The sequence below is a fragment of the Canis lupus genome, chromosome 2 (genome assembly GCF_048164855.1).
Source record: "Canis lupus baileyi chromosome 2, mCanLup2.hap1, whole genome shotgun sequence".
Lineage (NCBI taxonomy): Eukaryota > Metazoa > Chordata > Mammalia > Carnivora > Canidae > Canis > Canis lupus.
Window position 1 is genome coordinate 62160535 of NC_132839.1, and position 19517 is coordinate 62180051.

The following is a 19517-nucleotide window of genomic DNA, read 5'->3' on the forward strand; positions in this document are numbered from 1 at the left end:
CGCGTTCCACGCCGCGTGCTCCTGTTGCAGGCTCAGGAGTGCGTCCCCCAGAAGCCCTGTGTGGGGGTGTCGATACCCCACCGCACGGAGGAGGCCCTGCAGCTCTGAGGGAATAATACCAGAGCCAGCCATGCCATCTCCAGGGGCAGGTCACCTCTCCAGGCCCGCCAACCTCCCACTCAGCTCACAGGTTGGGCCATGGATCGGCCAGCCCGGCAGGGCCTGAGCTTCCAACAACCCACACCCCCCAACCACCACTTCACAGAAGGGGTGCTGAGGCCCAGGAAGGGCAGGGGTTTGTCCAAGCTAGCTCAGCAATGCTGCAACAGAGCCCGGCCTATGACATGGACAGCCTGTCAGGCCCCTGCCTGGTAGCAGGTCAGGGATGCCCCACTCAGCTTTGACCGGCCATTCCCACTGCCCCCTCCATCCTTCCATTGCTCTGGGTCTCAGCTCCCCCACCTGTCCCTGAGCCATGATTGAGGGTGGGCATGGTCCTGGAGAGCTCGTCCCAGGTAGGGTGTCCTGAGAAACCTAATTTGGGGTGATGGGATGGGGCAGCTGCAGAGGAGGGGTCTCCAAGGGACAGCCCCAACAAGTTAGGCCAGCTAAGCATCCCCCCGCCCCGACCCGGCTCCTGATTCAGGGGTCAGTGACTCTGGAATGAAGGCAGGACCCGGGGCTGAGACATTCAGAGGACACACCCATGGCCACCCTAGGTCAAGGACAGGTGGATGGGGATCCAAGCAAGAGCTCAGCTGGGCGGAGGAGGGTACATATGGAAGGCCAAGGAGAACCAGAGAGGGAGCAACAGGAGGACAGCACGGCCACAGCAGGGATCTGCAGAAGGAGCCCCCATCAGCCAGGGGTTTCCAGACTCTGTGATAGGGACTGGAAGACTCTGGGGGGAGAACTGCTACACTTAATGCCAGCTTCTTCTAGCCACCCCTCCTCAGTGTGGAGTGAGTACAGACACCTGGGGGCAGGGGGAGCTGAGCAAGAAGGCAAGGCTTGGCTGCATGGGCAGTGGGGTTTCGGGAGGACAGGTGAGGCCCCAGCCCCGTCCCCAGCCAATGCAGGTGGTCCCATTGCTTTTGCCCCTCAATATCCAAAAACAGCAAGAAATTGATAAAGGTCTCTGCTATAGAATAAGGATCTGGAAGCTTGTCTTGGCCTGGACCTCACCCCATCTGTGGATGGGGCCCCCTTGGAGGCAGCTCTCATTCATGGCAATTCCTCCAAAGTGGCAAACCCACAAAGTGTTCAGAGGTCGGGGACTGATCTGAAGTTACCCCGGAGGCAGGTGGAACTGGAGCCTCAGATCCAAGGAGCCCTGCCTCCCTCCACGGGGGAGGGGCTCCCAGGCCAGGAACTGGATGTGGGGGTGCGGGGAGCAGGGATAGGGATGAGGGAGGGAGGGCAGACCTCCAGGATCTAAACTGGGACCCAGTGTGGGGGGTGCTTGGTTTCTTTTCTCTCTCAGCCAATTACAGCACAGAGTTTTACCTTTAGTATCATTAAAAAAAAAAAAAAAAAGACACCCTCCTTCTCCTGCACGAGGGGATGTTGGAATCTGGAGACCCGGAGTGTCCCCCTTCCACCCCCAGGGGCAGGGTAGGCAGGGTGAGGTCTGGAAGGTACCCCCCTATCCTCCCACCATGCGGGCTTAAGGACTGACAGCTGCACCCAATACTTAGATTACAAAGGTTTATTTAGAAAATAGTTTGGTTGTTTTGGCTGTCATTTTTGGCAAACATGTAAATACTTTCAGTAACCAAAGATTGTCACTGCATCTCTCCTCTTCCAAGACAGCCGCCCCCACTAGGTCCTGGGGAAGTCAGCCCTTGCTCAGAGGGGGGTAGGGTGGTGGTGGTGTGTGTTGGGGGGGGCTCCTTTCTCCCCAGTTTGGGAGATTGCACTCACTTCTGCTAAGACCCTGACCCCCCAGCCGCACCTCTGCAGGCTCCCCCAGAGCCTATCCAAGCTAAAGCCCGGAAGCAGCCCTTGGCTGAGACGGGAAGGCAGAGGGGTCGCCCCTCTCTCCTCCCCGCTCCCCCGGGGGGTGCCCTGCTCATTCTCAGCCCACCCTCCTGCCCTGCCCGTGCGCTCCCCTGCGCCCTGGAGGCAGATCGATCCGGGTCTCTGGGGCAGCTGCCCCGCCCCCGTTTTCCCCTGGGGGTGCGGGGTGGTCGAGCTTTCCCAGGCCCCAGCCGTCCACGGTCTCCGCGGGGCCGGGGGCGCCGCTGCCGCTGCCGCTCACTGCCTGAAGCCCCTTCTCCTCCGTCGGAAGAGGATGTGCTTAAAGGACCGCCGGAAGTCCTGGTTAAAGACGGTGTAGATGACCGGGTTGAGCGAGCTGTTGCAGTAGCCGATCCAGAAGAAAAACTTGAAGAGCGGGTCGGGCACCTGGCAGGCCTCGCGGCAGATCCCGTACAGGCTGTAGCTGAAGAAGAAGGGGAACCAGCAGAGCACGAACACGCCCATGACCACGGCCAGCACGAAGGTGAAGCGCTTCTCGCGCGCCTGGGCCACCTTGCGGCGGCACACGCTGCTGCGCGCCCGGCGCCGGCGCGACAGGAAGAACTCGACGGAGCGCGAGCTGGCGCGGGACAGGCGCCCGCCGGGGCCCGGGGACTTGGCGGCGGCCAGGGCGCCCGCGTCGGGGGGCCCGGGCCCCGGTCCCGGTCCCGGCCCCCGCCCCGGGCCGTCCCCGTCCGCGCCCGCCCCCGCGCCCCCCGCGCCCCCCGCGCGCCGCCGCCCGCCCCGCCGCAGCGCGCCCCGCCGCCGCCGCCGCTCGGCCGCCGCGCTGCTGTCCTCCGGGTCCACGTCGGCGCACGGGCGGCGCGGGGGCGCGCAGTGCCCGTTCTCGCCCAGGCCGGCCGCCGCGCCCAGCCCGTTCTCCGTGGTCGGGGACGCGCCGTCGGGGCCCGCGGGCGCGCGCTTCTCGCTGAGCGTGCGGGTGCGCAGCTTGGCCACGCGGTAGATGCGCGCGTAGACCAGGCCCATGATGAGGCAGGGCGCGAAGAAGGAGCCGATGCAGGAGGACAGGATGTACCACGTCTCGTCGTTGAGGCCGCACTGCGGGTAGGCGGCACTGTCGGGCTGGCGGTAGAGCGAGACGAGCGGCGGGAAGGAGATGACGGCCGAGATGAGCCACACGGCCACGATGGTCGCCTTGACGCGGCGCGGCGTGCGCTTCAGGTTGTACTCGACGGCCTGCGTCACCGACCAGTAGCGGTCCAGGCTGATGGCGCACAGGTGCACGATGGACGAGGTGCAGAAGAGCACGTCGAGCGCCAGGTACACGCCGCACCACACCTGCCCGAAGTACCAGTAGGCCATGAGCTCGTTGGCCAGCGAGAAGGGCATGACCAGCGTGGCCACCAGGATGTCAGCCGAGGCCAGGGACACCAGGAAGAGGTTCTGCGGGGCGCGCAGTGCGCGGCTGGTCAGCACGGCGATCACCACCAGCACGTTGCCCACCACGGTGAAGACGATGAGGAAGCCCACCACGGCCGCCAGCCCCGCCACGGCGCCCGCCGAGTACTGGCCCGGGGGCGGCCCCCAGGCGGCCCCCGGCGCGGCGCCCGAGGCGTTGGCGGCCCCGCCGCTGCCCCCCTCGCCGGCGCCGCTCGCGTTGGGGCCCGCCACCGCCGCCGCCGCCGCCAGCGCCGCCGCCAGCGCCGGGGACGCCATGGTCCTCCCGCGAGCTACGCGGTCCCGCCCGGAGCCGGGGCGCAGCCGCGGCAGCTCGGGCGCCCCCCAGCCCGGGTCGGCGCCCGCATCGCCGCCTGCTCCCGGGGCGCCCCGCAGCCGGCCCTCGGCCGTGGTGGCTCGGCGGGCGGGCGGCGCGCCGGAGAGCGTGGCTGCCGGGCTCCCCGCAGCTGCCGCGCGCGTAAGTGCAGAGCAGGAGGCTCCCGGAGCGAGCGGCGACGCGGCGGCGGGGGGGAGGGGGGCAGGTCCCGGGGTCCTCGCGCGGCCCCGCCCTCGGCCCGGCTCACGGGGAGCGCCCCGGCCGCGAGCCCGGGGTGATGCGGCGCCCGAGCGGGCGTGCCCGAGCGGCCCCGCGGCCCCGGCGCCCGACCGGGGCGCAGGCTGCAGGCGGCGGCGGCGGCGGCCCGGGCGCTCCGCCTCCCATCCGGCCGGCTAGGGCTGGGCGCACCGGGGCGCGGGCCGCCGCTCCTCCGGGCCCCAGCGCCCGCGCGCAGCCCCGGGCTCCAACTTTACTTTCCCGGGCAGGGCGCCGGCGCCGGCGCGCGTCCTTCTCCCGCTGCTCCGGGCGCGGGCGCCCCCCGCGGTCCGCGTTCGGCCGTGCGGGCTCCGCCTCGCCTGCCTCGCTCGTCTTAGCTGCGCTGCAGCCGCCGCCGCCGCCGCCGCCGCCGCCGCCTCCTCCTCCTTCGCCGCCGCCGCCGCCGCCGCCGTGCGCTCGGCGCGAGTGCAGCCGCCCGGCCTCGGCTTCCAACTTGGGTAGAGTTGCGCAGCGGGGCGGGCGCGCGGGGCGGGGCGCGGGCGGGCGGGGGCGGCCTGGCGGGCAGGCCAGCGCTGCCGGCCCGGGGGGAGCGGGCCCGGGAGCCGGAGCCCGCTGCCGCCTCGGCGAACCTGCCCGCGCGGCGCCGGGGAGGAGTCCAGGGCGGTGGCGCGAGGCGCGCGCGCACGGCGAGGGCGCCCCCTCCAGGGCCGACTGCGGTCTGCGGGACGGGGTTGAGTGCTGGATGGCCTGGGCGGTGAGTTCCAGAAACCTGCTCTTTCTAAGACAAGAGCCTCCTAGCCTCCCCCGGGCACACGCGCACGCACACGCGGGCGCGCACACTCGCGCGCAGCACCGGTCGGCTCGGGGTCCGCCGCCTGATTGGAGAGCCAACCGCTCGCTGCCTGGCGGAGGACGCGATGCTGCCTGGGTGCGCAGGGGTCCTGCGGAGTCCGGGTCGGGCTGCGATCCCTGGTGGTGGTTCCAGGGCAGAGCCACCTCCCTGCCCCTCGGCCTCAGCTCCCTTCTCTGCCCACTTCCAAGCGCTGCTGGAGCATGAATCATGACGGCGGTGCCAGTGGAAGCCCTGGGCAGGCTCCCAGGCTCTGCATCCATGTTGGCAATTATTGAAGTTTAATTCCCATGCTCCGTGCCCCTGCTTTTAAAGAGGGGGGGGGGGATGTTCAAAATCACCGCCTCTGACAAACACCCAGACTGAATTTCCCGGATGATGGGCGGGTTTGCGTGGGTGCCTTATTCCTGCGGGCTTAGGGGCAAGCCGTTGGAGTGTCTCCCCCACCCCCGGCTTACCCCTGCCTTATGTCCCTCTGCATTCATTAAGCAAACGTGCACTGTCGCTCCGTCGTGTGCAGAACGCTGGTTCCCACCTCCAGGCAGCTCGAGGTCTGTGGGAGACAGACCCTGGGGAGGAGGCTGGAGTTCCCAGGCCTGACATTTCTTGCCAGGAGGAGGGGAGGGCCTTTCCTCCCCGCAGTCCAGAAAAGCACCCAGGCAGGCCAGCAGCTTTCCCTGTGTCCCCAGATGGAAGGGTAGGGGCCTGTGGCTGGGGGCCTGGGGCTGGGGTGCCTCTGGGTTCTAGGAAGGTGTACAGGGGAGGATTAGAGCATCCCGGTAGCAAAGCCTGGAAATGTGTGTGGCTTTGGGGCTGCCTTTTGTCTTCTCTGAGCTCTGGAAAGGTTCAAAGGGTCTTATGTGGCACAGCACTGGTGTCATAGCAGAGATGCCCACTGGGAGCCCAGCATCCTCATCAGCCCCCTTACACGGAGGAGGAGGGGTCAGGCCAGGACCAGGCCAGCAATCAGCTTCTGGATGGTGACACTGCCCAAGAAGGGCCAAACCACCCTAGCCAGTCCTGGGCTTTTGTGCACTTTTTGGGAGCAAAGCCATAAGTGCATATGAGATGCATGTGGCCCAGAGAAGGTAGAAAGGCTCCATCCCTGGGAAAGGGTCCCCTAGTCCAGGAAGGAGGCCTGGATTGTGCTTGTATTCACATCCTCCGTGGTTGGCATACACCCACCCTGGTCCGTACTGGGCCTTTTGTCACCTGGGATGGTTGGTACCACACACTGTGATGCTGCAGTGGATGCTGTCAGTGCCCTGGACTTCATCCTTCAGGCTGGGAGTGGAGTTGTCAAGGAATGCTTCCTGGAGGAGGTGATCTCTGAGCTGCCTTTGGAGAATGGAGGCAAGTTATTAGGAAGTGAGAAGCCCCTATGGGTTGTTTCCTCTGGGGTAGGGGGATGGGCTTTGTCCTAGAGGCAGGGGGAGCCAGAGGAGGATCCAAAAAAAAGGAAGTGGCAGGGGTCAGATGTAGGTTTTAGGGAGCTCCCTCCCCCCAGCAGCTGGCCAGCCACATGGGCCTCCTCCTGACAATGTGGGTTCTCATCTTTGTGGGGGAGGGTGCCTGGGGTTGTTGGGACATCCAGGGTCCTGGCTGCACTGGACATCTCACATGTTCGTAATCAAGGATGGCCAGCACGAAGAATTTGGAGGAAGAAGGACACAGTACCTGGGGCCCGAAGCAGACAGGACTTCCCACTGCCCAGGAAGTGGCTCGCCAGGCCAGGCTGGGACATCCGGAGTGCCTGGATGGCCCAGTGACTCAGGCCCCTGGGGACGCCTGGCTGGCCTTTTGACCTCAGGAGCGTTGGCACCGTCTCCCTGGCACAACCCAGGAAGAGGAAGGAAGCAGCACCTCTCCTGTGCATCAGGGCCCAGAGGGGGAGAGGAGGGCTGAGTCCTCTGAAGAGTCCTCGGGGCAGAGAAGGCCTTGGCTGGGCTCCGGGGCTGCGCTGTATGAACGCAGACCTGCCTGCGTGCAGGGAGGGAGGCCCCAGGGACTGCAGCTGTTCCAAAAGGAGCTAGAGAGGCCTCTTACCCCAGACATTGAAAATGAGGCTTGGCAAACTGCTCCTGATTATCCTGTAACCAGCAAAACAGCATGTGCCTGAAGAGGCTGCCTGTCCCCGTGAGTTGCTGATGGCCCAGCCCAGGCTTGGCAGGACCCAGAGGGATGACAGGGAGGGTGTTCTAAGGCTTCAGGCTGCCCTGAAGGAGGGGGCAGGGGAAGGCGCTGGGGAGGGGCGTGGGACATCTTACAAGGAAAGTCCTATAACAGCGAAGCCTCTTGGAGCTGCCAAGGCAGGGTGGCCCTTCCTCCCACCCATGATGAGTGAGTGGAGCCCAGAAGGAATGGTTGGTCCCCCCAGGGCCACACAGCCGTAGGACATTGGCTCCTGGCCCCCAATGCTGTGAGAAGGGAACTGGAAGCATGCCTACCAGGTGCACACCTGGGGGGCAGTGCTCTGTGTTCCACCAGTGGCCTGTCCTGGTGGAGGAGAGTGTGTCTCCGTGACCTGCTTCCCTGCATGCAGCTATGCATGCACACACACAGACGTGCACATGTATTCAGGTGCACATGCACACACATATCTGCATGCACTTGTTCATTTGCACAGACATACCCATGTGTACATGTACACACACATGCATGTACACACATTTTTGTGCACACATATGCTGGTGTAACCACATACATATGGACACACATCCATGCGTGCTGCATACATATGTGCATACACGCAGCCATGTAAATTATATAGGGCTTTCGTATGAATATCTATGTGCACATGTGATGTGCACACATGCATGCATGTGCTTCCATAGGCAGGCAGGCATGAACATACTTGTGTGTGTTCTTTCATACACTACACACACAGATATTCATGCACACACAGTTACTATCCACGTACATGTTCATAGACCCCGATCCTCACACCTGCATAAAATCATGTACACTTGTTATATGCATATAGGTGCATAAATTTATGTATGCCTCACATGTGCATATACATGTATCCGTGCACATTGCTGCACATAGCCACTCATACGTGCATGCACTCACATGTATCAACACACGTGCAAGCGTGTGTGCTCACCCCCCACATAGGCATGCATGCACACACACACGCACAGGTGCCCAAGGCCTTACTCACCCTCCCAGGCCGTGGGGAGGATGTGTTCGGCCGCCCCATTGCCGGTAGCTCTTCCTAGTTTCCGGCTGGGCTCTGCTTCCTCAGCCTGCTCACCTCCGCCCAGCTCGTTCAGATGGCTCTTCAGCCCACTCCCTCCAGGCTGCAAGCCCATTCGTCACTGCCTGCCGCGGACTCTGGGCCTTGGCACATGCTGTTCTCCAGGCTGGCAGCTCTGGGCCTCGTCTATCCCCAGGGCTCTTCTCTTCCTTCAAAATGTGTTTACACGATTCCCCAGCAGACTTCCCTAATCTTCCAGGCTAGAGCAGAAGCCCCTTCCTTACTTAGCTGGTCGCCTGTGCGCCCGGCAGGGGCAGGCCGTCATCAGACCCTGTCCCTCTCGACTGGGGGTTCCTGAGAGCAGGCCATGTCTCACCCACTGCCTGGTGCAGGGCCCCACTATGGCTCTTGTAGGGGCTCAATCAAAGCTGGTGGAGGAGTTGGGGGTAAAGGGTGAGTCAGGAATACAATGGAGGTCCCGATGTCCTCCGTGCTCCTTGGCCAGGCCGGACATCTAGAGTGTGCTCAGCGCAGGTGGTGCCCGGCAGAGCATAGGGATGCCTCACCCCGGAGCTGCCAGGCCCCTGAGCCACCGCCTGGTGGTTCCTCTCTACCTCCATTCTGTGGACGTTGCTGATGCTGGATGTGCACAGGAGCTCCTGCTCATCACTTGCTTGCTACCTGGCAGCCTCCTGGCCTCAGTCTTCCCATCTGTAAGGTGGGGATATTAGACTGGAGAGTTGTAAGGTCCGTGCCAGCTCTGACCCCACTTGGCTGTGAGCTCCTGGAAGTGGGTGTTGCATCTGGTCCTCTGCTGGGCGCCCGCAGCGGTGGGGAGGGGCAAGGGCCTGGAGGCAGGGAAACAAGGCTCCTTCCTCTTCTGTAGCAGGTGCAGTGAGAGGGAGACTGACCTGGCTTCCCAGGCTCCAGACCAAGAAGACCTGTTTCCTTCTTCCAGCCGAGCTGAGGATTTTCGCCCCCTGTGTTTATTTGAAATTTCATTTTTAAAGACAAGCAGGGAAAAATGAGGCTTGCCTCTCTGCCTGCCCCTCCCTGAAGAATTCCAGAAGCGCTTTGTCTTGTTAGACCTTAGACCGTGGCCTGGATCTGCTGGCCCGGGGCCTGGCTCTCCATGCACTAACCCGCAGACCAAATCCATTGCAATATTGATCACATTGATGGATTTGGCACAGCTGAGTTCTCTCAGAGCTGGCACAAGTCCTTCTAGAGAAAGAACTGCTTCAGGGACCGGCTTTGATTTGCAATGAGGGTAAGAGATGAAAGCAGTGGGTCAGCGTGTTTTCTTCAGCACCAGCTGTGGACCGCACTCAGCCCAGGGCCTGCCGGAGGTCAAGCTCACTCCTGTCCCCTGCGCATCCTGGCTGCCGCACCGTCCTCTCGTGGCATCCTGCGTCTGGCCTGCCCCTCTGCCATCTGCTTCCAGGCTTGACAGGGTCCTCCCTACCAGGCTTGCTGCTGCCCAGATGCCTGAGCCTGGCATTCAAGACCCTCCTAGGCCTGGCCTCTAGAGTCGGGCTGACCAGGTGTCCCCATGCAACCTTAGCAAGCTGCCTTTCCTTTCGCTCAGCCTGTAGATGGCAACAACAGAGTCACGTCCCCGAGGGCTGACGTCCCAGCTCTGGGGGACAGTGTCTGCGGGGCTCTTACTTCAGGGCCTGCTTGCTGCAGGGTCCCTTGCCGTGTCCACCATTCTTCTGCCTCGGTTGCTACTCCCTGGGCCTGGAGCACTTGCTCTCACCTCTGCTCATCACACACCTGAACAGGTGGAAGACATGGCTCCACCGGCCCCCGCCTGGGCTTAGGGAGCCGCCCCCCTCAGGGTTCCCTGGACCATGACCCTTGGCATCTCTGAATCTTAATGATCCAGAGTCCACCCTGGCCACCTCCTGCCCAGGCCCCCAGAGCCCCTGCCCGTTGGCAGCACTCATAGGAGCCACCATGAGGGAGCATGTCCCCCTGGCCAGGCCTGGCCTGAACAGTCCATGGGTAGTGGGACCGTGTGTGACCGTCCCATTCTGCAGGAGAGAATAGTCAAGCCCAGAGGTCTTGCATGTGGGTCCAAGCCTGGGACAGGGTCCCTCCCCTCCATCCCACTGTTAGGCTGTTGGCCCCCACTTGCTTTTGCCTTGAGTCTGCCCCAATAACTGGCTTCCATAGTGGGTGGCCTCGGAAGGGGTCTCCTGGGAGTGACCACCAAGCCGAGGCCGGAAGGTGGAGAATTTGAGGCCTGGAGTGACCCTGTCCGCCAGTCTGCCCACCCACCAGAAGACCCTCCCCATTCCCGCTCTGGGGCAGATTTCAGGTGTGGCCCCTCATGTCACCCCCTGGAAATTCAGCATCTGTTCAGCAGGCATCTCCTGGGCACCTGCTTCATGCCAAGTGTGGCCAGTGCCTGTGGGCTACAGAGAGCAAGGTGCTACTCAGGCCCAGCATGGGGGACGAGGCACAGGCAGTAACCAGCTGGGAGGTGCCAGAAGATGGAGGGAGCAAGTAGCAGGGCCCAAGAGGGCTTTCTGGCCTGTCTGGGGGCTCGGGGAAGACTTTCTGGAAGAAGTAAGGGCTCCGCCCAGACTGGAGGATGAGGAGGTAGCAGTCTGTCCAAAATGAAGGCAGTGGAGTGTCTTCTGGGTGGGCATGCCATGTACCCAGCAGCTAGCACTCACTGCTTCCTGGGCCGCTGAGGTTGGCAGGATTCTCAGATGACCCCCAATGACCCAAGCCCTGGAGTGATCCCCTGTTTTGATTGTGAATATGATAGAGTGTCACTGTCTTAGTTAGGCCCCTGATAAGATGACTCTGAATTAATTAAAGATTATCCTTGGTGGGCCTGACCTAATCAGGTGAACCCCTTGAAAGTATCAGAGAGGTTCTGCTGGCCTCCAAGATGAAGCAGTGTCATGAGAGGGGATACAAAGACAGGATCTAAGATGGCCTTTAGTTGCCAGGAGTAGTCCCTGACAAATAGCAACCAGAACACAAGGACCATGACCTCAGGGAACTGGGTTCCACTGACAATTGTGTGAGCCTGGAGGGGACCATGGGCCTCAGAAATCTCAGCCTCAGCCGATACCTTCATCTTGGCCTTTGGACACTGAGCAGGGGACCCAGTCAGCCTGCACCTGGACTCCTGGCCTATAGAAACTGTAAGGTAATAATAGATGTGTGTCATTTTAAGCTGGTCCATCTGTGTAATTTGTTATACAACCTTGATAACTAATACACCCATGCACCCAGTTCGTTTTGGTGGAGGAACAGCGATGTGTCTAGGAAAGGGGTACACCTTCCCGGCACTGAGGAAGAGTCCTGATGCCGCTGAGCCTATTACGATGGACCCATCTCCCTTTCCCAGTGGCTGGAGGAGAGGCCACACGGCCAGTCTCAGCCAGTACCACTTCCCTGATAATGAGCAAGAAATATACACGAAGGCCAGCTGCCTCTCTTCTTGTTTGGTCACCCAAGTGCAGGGGTGCAAGGCTCACAGCGGGCAGCTCTTGGGACCTGAGGAGCTGGACATAGGGATGGTAACTGGAGGGGGAGGAGCCAGGGTCCTTCATGCTGTTGCTCTGGAGCCTCCAAGTGAACCCACCCGAGATCCATCCTTGGTCAGGCTTCCTGCAGAGGGGATGCTAAGTGGCCTTGCTGTCTGAGCCCTTTGTGAGGAGGTTCTGTAGCTCGGGGCTGATTGCACCCTGATCGATTTGCTGTCCACAACCCCTGCTGCCTCCTCAGAATCACTGTGCCAGTCTGTGATAGACAAAATACACACACACCTGTGCCCTCACTGCCCCAACTGGGACATGTGACCTGAAGCACTAAAAAGATCCTTCGGGTAGGATTCAGCTGAGGACTGTGAGCTGGCATGTTATCCCTAAATGTAGTAACGAGGGTCCTGCTAAGTGAAGGACAGAGACAAGGTGGGTCACAGAGCAGTTGTGATATCAGAAGCGGGTGGGGGACTGGAGGAAGAGACCACAAGCCTCTAGATGCTGGAAAAGAACCAGGAAACGGGTTCTCCACTGGATCTTCCCTGAGGAACCAGTCCTGCCCACCCATTTTAAGCTTCTGGCCTGCAGAACTGCAAGATAATAAATGTGTGTTCTTGTAAGCTACTAAGTGTCTGATCATTTGTTCTAGCAAAGAGGAAATGAATACAGAGCCTGTAGGTGTTTGGGGGAATGAATGAATGAATGAATGAATGAATGAATGAATACCTCCACAAGATAGGCATTTTGATTCTTGCTTTATAGTTAAGACAGGCGAGGCCCAGACAGCCCCAAGGCTGACTTCTCAGCAAGCCAGGTTCTATCTGCTCCACTGTGCTGCCTCTAATTTGCTGAGCACCAAGTATGTGTGGGGCTCAGAGTGGGGAAGAGTGAGACAGATCGATCCATCACTGTAACCCAAGGTTCTGGGCCCCACCTGCTCTCCTGAGTGTGCAGGGAGCACCGTGCGTGGACATGGGGCATGTGCCCCCATGGATGTTGGCGCTCGCTAAGGGACCCCCCTCCATCATGAAGCCCGTGTCCCTGCTCCCTGGATCACAGTGGCCCCACATAGAATTTGGGGAGCAAGTCTGCCAGAAATGGTTAATTACATGAAAGCAAAGTCATGCCCATGACCTATGACTGGGACCACAGCAGGCATATGCTACAGAGCTAGAGGGAGTCCAGAGATATTTTTAGTTTTGTTTGGCTTTTTTTTTTTTTTTTCAGATTTTTCAGAAAATGCAGAAGAGCCCTTGATGTGTTTGGGGGGAAAAAAAGTGAAGAATGCTCCCATTCAGCCTGACCCTGTGAAGTTTCCCCTGTGAAGATTTCCTATGCGGAGCCTGATCCCCGAGTGTTTCTGGAAGGCAGGGAGGCAGGCCCAGCAGTGTGTGCCGCTGGCAGGAGTGTTGGAATGTTTATGTTGGAACCTGGACACTGTGAGCTTGGGCTCAGCAATATCTGCTATGTTTCATTCTTGAGTTTTGCCTTCCCAGAAAGGCTCTGATTTAAACCAGAAATTTGTCTCAGGAGGGAATGGGGCCAGCCTGAGATTTAGGACTGTGAGTCAGGGTACCGGGGCTGCTGCTGTAACAAAGCAGCCCAGAACATGGTGGCTAGAGGGGCTGGAGTGATGAACCCCCGAGGGTCGGCAGGACCAGCACGACTGCCTGACCGGCGGAGGGTGCTGGTGCCAGCAGGCAGCTCCCACCTCCAGCTTGGGGTTGGCTGGGCCAGCGGGGGCCATTGCCATGCACCCACGCTCAGCCCTCAGCCCTCAGCCCTCAGCCCGCTGGGATGGGAGGACACACGGTCCTCCAAACGCAGGGCATCCTCACCGGGAAGTTGCATACAGTCCACATGCTGACATCTCATTGGTCAGAATGTGGTCACATGGCCATACCTACTGCAAGGGAGGCCTGGGAAATGTAGTCTTCAACAGGGTGGCCATCTGCCAAGATAAATGCAGGGAGGGTCTCCAACCTGGGAACTGTTGACATTTGGGGCTGGGGACCTCTGTGTCATGGGTGCCAGCCTGTGAATTGCAGCACGTTTAGCAGCATCCCTGGACTCTTTTGACTAATGCTAGGAGCAACTCCCCCCAACCCTGCCCACATCTTATCCCCAGTTGTGATGACCAAAAATGTCCTCAGAAATTGCCAGGTGTCCCCTGGAGGCATCACCACCCAGCCAAGAACATGGGGCCAGATGGAGGTCCCAAACTCTAGTGTCCACAGGGCAGGAGCGCTGGGGCTGGGCTGCAGTGAGCCCGTGGAGAATCCCCCATGAGGGGGGATAGCTAGCTCTCGCTCCACCCTGCAAGTTCTCAGGCTGGAGCAGGACAAAGATCTGGATTTTCAAGTGAAATACCATAATTGCTTATTGATAGCATCTAATTAAAACAGGAAAATAGCTGTGTGGTTGCTATGGGTTGAATTGTATTCCCCAAAAGCAGTCTATGTGCTAACCGGCCAGGGCCTGTGAGGGTGACCTTATTGGGCCCTGGCAGGTTTTCTTAGGCACACTGAGGTCATCCTGGACCAGCAGAGGGGGAGGACCCTAATTCAATACTGCTGGTACCTTATAAGAAGAGACGCGTGGAGAAGGACACATGAAGACAGAAGCTAACATGGGACTCTAATGCCTGTCTGAGCCTCTGGAACCCCCACCCCAGCTTGATGGCCCAAGCCTCACTGTACAAAGTGGAATGCAAAGCTGTCAGCACCTTCATCTGGGGCTCACTGGGACAGTGAGACGGGCCAGCTAGGCAAGCCCTGTCACCAACCTTCACAGTCTGAGCGTGGCGCAGCATGAGCAAGTCCCCTCCCACCTTGCCACAGCCTGGCTGTGGCACTGCCGCCTCCCCCTAGACCTTCAGTCTCATCTAGCAAATGCAGAGAATCAAATTCACTTGGGACAGGTTGAGGCCTCCCTAAGTTTGTGCGGCTGAGGGAGGACACAGACCCGCCATCGATGTGTGTGCCTGCTGTTCGCCAGGTGACCTGCGGAGTACCTGTGGGGGCTGGGGCCTGGGGACCCATCAGCAAACAAGCGGATACCTAGGGCCTGAAACTACCCAGGATGCCAGGGCACCAGCCACCTCCAGAGACAGCAAGCCCTCCTCTGCTTTGCAGGGGGTTGGGTGGGGTTGAGAATAGGGTTGGGGTTAGGATTTGCTTGGGATGGAGGGTCAGTGTGAGTTAGAAATTAACTGGATTTTAGATGGGATTTGCATTGGGTTCAGTATATAAACAGAATTTGTGCTGGAGAGGGTTGTGGTAAATTTGGGTGTTAGAGTCAATATTTGAGAAATGGTTTGGATCAAGACTAGGTCTGGTGTCAGTTTGATATTAGGATTAGGGTCAGGATGTGGGTCAGGATTGGGGTGGGGAGGGGGTCAGGGTGGAGTCAGGATGGGGGTGGGGCAGGTTAAGGCACAGCTGGAATCTGACCCCGAGCCCCTTGCTGTGCTGACCACTCATGGTCACCAGGGTGTCTCCATGTCTCTCTTCATCCAGCACCTAAACCCCCAGCTCTCGCCTTAATCTAATGCTTAATAACCCTTGCCCTTTGCCACACCCTGACTGAGTGGCTTGGCTTGGACTGTCCCAGCTCTGGAAGTCCCCAGGAGGCAGGGTCCTCTAGGTGAGCTGGGATTGTAATAGCTGTAATAGCCGTAGCTATTGTCCTGGAGGAACACAGGGGCATAAAGGCACCTCCCTGGAGCCTGAACAAGAAGTCTGGCCTGTAGCATCAGTGCTGGGATTACACTCAGACTGTTTCAAAACCAAAGTACTTTTACTGCCACGTTGTCGGAGCTGCCCTGGGAAACCGTGTTCTACTGTCACAGAAGGTTTGTGTAAAAAGGAGGTGTTATGGTCCCAAGTCTCAGAAGGAGGAGACACGAGATGCCTCCTTGCAGATACAGTTTCAATCACAGCAGAAAAAGGCAGGACTCCCGGGAGGAAGCAAAGACCTCCTTTTCCTCACGGAGAAAGCTCACTTCCCGATTCCAGAACAGCCGAGAATAACAGGAAACCCCACGGGGGGGCCCTGGAGTCTGGCAGCCTTGCCCTTTGCTTCAGGACTTCTGTGGATTAGGGGCTGAAGCGCCAGGGCTGCTTAAGAGGGAAAGCAGGTGCATCTGGACCCTGCGGGCATCCTCACTGCGCGTGGCTGCAGAGTGAGCCCGTGTCCAGGAGGGGGCGACGTGACGCGGCCCCGCCCCTGCAGGCGGGCCCCGGGACTGGGGCGGGAGGGGTGCAGAACCACTCGGCCCCAGGCTGCAGACCTGGGCGTCACCTCCTCCCCCAGTGATGGCCCTGCCACCCTGCCACTCGGTCCCATCCTCGCCCTGCCTTGGCACGGTGGGAGCTGCCTGGAGCCAGACCAGGCTGGACCTGCCATCGACGTGTGTGCCTGCTGTTCGCCAGGTGAACCTCCAGCCTCTCTGAGGGCCCAGAGGGATGCTCCCTGCGGTGGCCAAGGCAAGAGGGAGCCCACGCCCCCACCCAGAGCTCACCTGGCTGTGTGGCTCGGCACCTGTAAGCCTGCTGGCTCCTGGCTTACGCATGCTCCCTTCCAGCCACCAAGCGTTCTGCTCATCCCCAATAACCCCTGTGCCTCCCCACTTGCATACCTCCTCAGGTGTGCACCCTTCCTGCTCTGCCCTCCACAGCTATCCTTCCTCCTCTTCCTCAGCTATCAAATTCAGCTCAGCTGCCTCTTCCAGGAAGCCCTCCTGGGGCTCCTAAGGACACCTGAAGGCGGCCAAGACCCCTTCACTCTCTCCTGGGTGCCTCTCCATGAGCTTAGGGATCCTCAGGGCAGAGACCAGGTGCTTCACCTGCAGCATCTCAGGCTCAGCAGTGAGTGGAGTCCTTCAGAAGGACCATTCGTGCATCAGTGAGTGAGTGACGAACGAGCCAGCAAGGAGCCCCAGGGGGAAGAACCCTACCTTCTGTGCACATTCCCAGACCCAGCGCTGCCCCAGCTGCCCCATCACTGGTCTCCCTATGGGCCCCCATCGTCCCCCACCCCTGCACACACAATCACCTCCTCCCATGACCCTGCAAGTGCACCATCTGCTTCCTGACCCTGCACTAGCTGAGGCGAGGGAAGCTCCTGGCAAATCTGAGGGACGGGATATGGCTACTGAAGGCACTTTCAGGCTTCCCAGCGACAGAGGGTCGGCTCTCACCCCCACCCTATCGGGCACCATACCTGCACCTGCACCTGTGTGCACCGGTGGCCTGGCTGAGCAAGCCCGCCGTAGGGCACCTTGAGGATTAGCTGAGACCAAGGCGGTGAACCCCACCTGACTGCCTACTCAGATTCTGAGGCTGTCCCGACAGCCCTTCATTGCTGCTTCAGTTTTGTTAGAAATTCTGCAGAGGAGCATTCCCCTCGGGGGCTGTGTGCGCACCGGGGCATCCTGGGTCCCAGCCCCATGCTGTCTAAGTGAAAACAGTACACGCACTGGAATCTAGGAAGAAGACCAGCACCCCGAGGGGCCAGCCTGTCGGGAGGGGTCAAGGATGGGCCTGCTCTCTCCTCACATCTGTGCTCCACCTTGGGGAGCATCCAGGTTTCCAGCCTAGCCCTTGCTGCCTGCCCAGCCAGCTGCCCCAGGCCTCACCTGCAGCTGGGCGGAGCTCCCCGGCCAGTGTGCCCCATATACTCCGGAGGTTCCCCAGAGAGCCTGAACCTCTCATTCCCCGAGGGGCAAACAGAGGCCCAGGTATCTCCAGGTCCAGCGCAGGCTCAGGTCAAGGGCCACAAGGTCTGTGGGCCACTCAGCACAGGTCTGCCTCCTTGGCCCCTGCCCTCCAGCTCCCTGGGGGCACACCATTCCCAGCACATCTCCGGTTGGATGCTGCCAAGGGCAAGTACTCGGGTGAGGTTTAGAGGTCAGAGGGGTGTGGCCCGCACCCGCTTCCTGAGCACAGGTGGGCAGACTCATGGGCTGTTCAGACCAGGTGTTCCCCCAGGCCCACCTTCCTGGCGATGCACCTGTGCTTTCCTGCAGCCTCCTCATCCTGACCAGTGGCCACAGGGGGCCTGGGTTCTGGACCCCACACTCCGAGCATGTGACAAACGGTGGGGAGGGCACGGTGGAAACCAGCCAGGGCAGATGGCGTCCAGCACCCGGCAGGTGCTAGGTCCCAGGGACTCGGGGCTGGGTTTGGGCTCAGCGCAGATGTCACCAAAGCCACATATGGGGGGAACCAATTTGTATTTGTGAGCTCCTACTCCAGCCCAGGACCCACAGGCCACCCTCTTTCTGCTGTTTCCAGGGAGAAGTCAGCAGGGACTGGCCCTGTGGGGTGGGGGTGCTCACATCAGCGCTGGGGTGCGTGCAGGCCTTGGAAAACCCAAGCCCTTGTCTAATTAAGCCATTAGGAGTGGGTATCCATGGAAACCACTGTACTCCCATACTCAACACAGATGAATATTTATTCAATTAGCAGGGCACAGGAGCTGGGGAACCTTTGCTTCCTGCTGGGACCATCATGTGGGCTTCTGGGGAAGTCATGTTTTGGGGAACCCCCTGAGGCCCAGACCTTTCAACTGCATGATCTCATTTTCACAGCCACCCCTCAAGATGGTCCCTGTCGCCCCCTCTGTATGGAAGAAACTGCGGCACAAAACAATGCAGCCACCCAATCAGAGCCAGAGGCGGGACAGGAACCCCAAGGGTCAGGCTGGACCTGCCGGCTCTTTCTACAACCCAAGCCCCGAGGGAGGCAGGCAAATAGCCTTCTACATCCCGGCTGCCCAGGCAATTATGGCCGTGGCCCCGGCTCTGGGTGGTGTAGCCTCCATGTGACCTTGAGCAGCCACTTGAACTCCCCGTGCCCTTGTGGGTCGTCTGTGCCTGCGTTTGGTCATGGTACCGCAGTCCATTCTGGCTGCAGACACTTGGCACTCACAGTTCTGGAGAATTGGGGTCCAACATCAAGGTGTCCTCATGCTGAGGTCAGGTTCTGGTGAGGACCCTCTTCCTGGTACTAGCATCTTCTCCCTGAGTCCTCACAAGATGGAAGGTCTGGGGGGCTCTCTGCGGACTCTATTATAAGGCACTGGCCCATCCAGAAGCTCCACCCTCATGACCCAAGCACCTCCTAAAGGGCCACCTCCTAACACCGTCGCACTGGGAACCAGGATTTCAACATGTGAATTTAGGGGTACAGAAACCTTCAAACCATGGCGGTCCCTCCTCAGGCTGCTGGAAGCAGCCACAGGACTGGAGCATGTCCGGCATCTGGCACAGAGCCTGACACACAGAAGGAGCCCCGCCAGGCTGTGGGCCCACCATCAGTGCCAGGAAACTGGGACTCCTGGTGGCACATGGTGGCAAGGAGCACACATCACACATCTGTCTGGAGGCTTTGTAATGCCACCTTCCTTTGCGCTTCTGCATTTGTTGCTGTGTATGGACAGGTGTGGCCTGCAGGACCCCTGCCTGGTGTCCAGGCGATGGTCAGGGGCTGGGACCCAGTATCCAAAGCTCCAGTGGAAACCCCATCTGTCACCAGCAGCGTGCCCAGGGCCCACTGCAGGCCCAGAGCTGTGGTGTGGCTGGGTTCGCAGAGACTTCACTGCTCCCCAGGTGCTGTTCAGATGCTGCCTGTCAGGTAGCTCCCCCACCCCCAACCCCGATGGGGTCAGAGTGTGTGTGTGTGTGTGTGTGTGTGTGTGTGCATGGGCACGTGCTTGCGTGCGCACGTGCATGTCCTCCCCAAGGGCTGACTTTCGGTAGCCACCCAGGGGCACGTCTACAAATGGTTTACTGTCATGAATGTGCATTGAGTGACAGGGGGCGGGGAGCCCCCTCTCTGCTGTACCCATTTCCACAGACAAGGGGCCCTCTGCATTGGACTGCGCCTCTGTCCTCGGTTACACTTTTTAAAAGGAAAACACATTCATTTTGACTATGGTTGCTTATCACCTAGAAAGTACCATTTGGTACATGTAAGTCTTCCAAAACTG

At 60.1% G+C, this 19517-nt stretch overlaps 1 protein-coding gene and 2 long non-coding RNA genes across 3 annotated transcripts; 1 reads left to right on the plus strand and 2 right to left on the minus strand.

Moving 5' to 3' along the window:
- Positions 1-404: 404 nt before the first annotated feature.
- On the plus strand, positions 405-11214 carry LOC140619711 (uncharacterized). The gene is made up of 2 exons (XR_012019536.1): positions 405-515; positions 6104-11214. It is a non-coding gene; the product is annotated as an uncharacterized lncRNA (long non-coding RNA).
- ADRA2C (adrenoceptor alpha 2C) lies at positions 1694-3696 on the minus strand. The gene has a single exon (XM_072803530.1). It carries the CDS (start codon positions 3694-3696, stop codon positions 2257-2259), a length of 1440 nt encoding a protein of 479 aa, XP_072659631.1. The 3' UTR covers positions 1694-2256.
- Positions 4608-8403, minus strand: LOC140619704 (uncharacterized). The gene is made up of 3 exons (XR_012019534.1): positions 7984-8403; positions 5279-6158; positions 4608-5126 (listed from the first exon to the last, which is right to left on the minus strand). It is a non-coding gene; the product is annotated as an uncharacterized lncRNA (long non-coding RNA).
- Positions 11215-19517: the final 8303 nt, after the last annotated feature.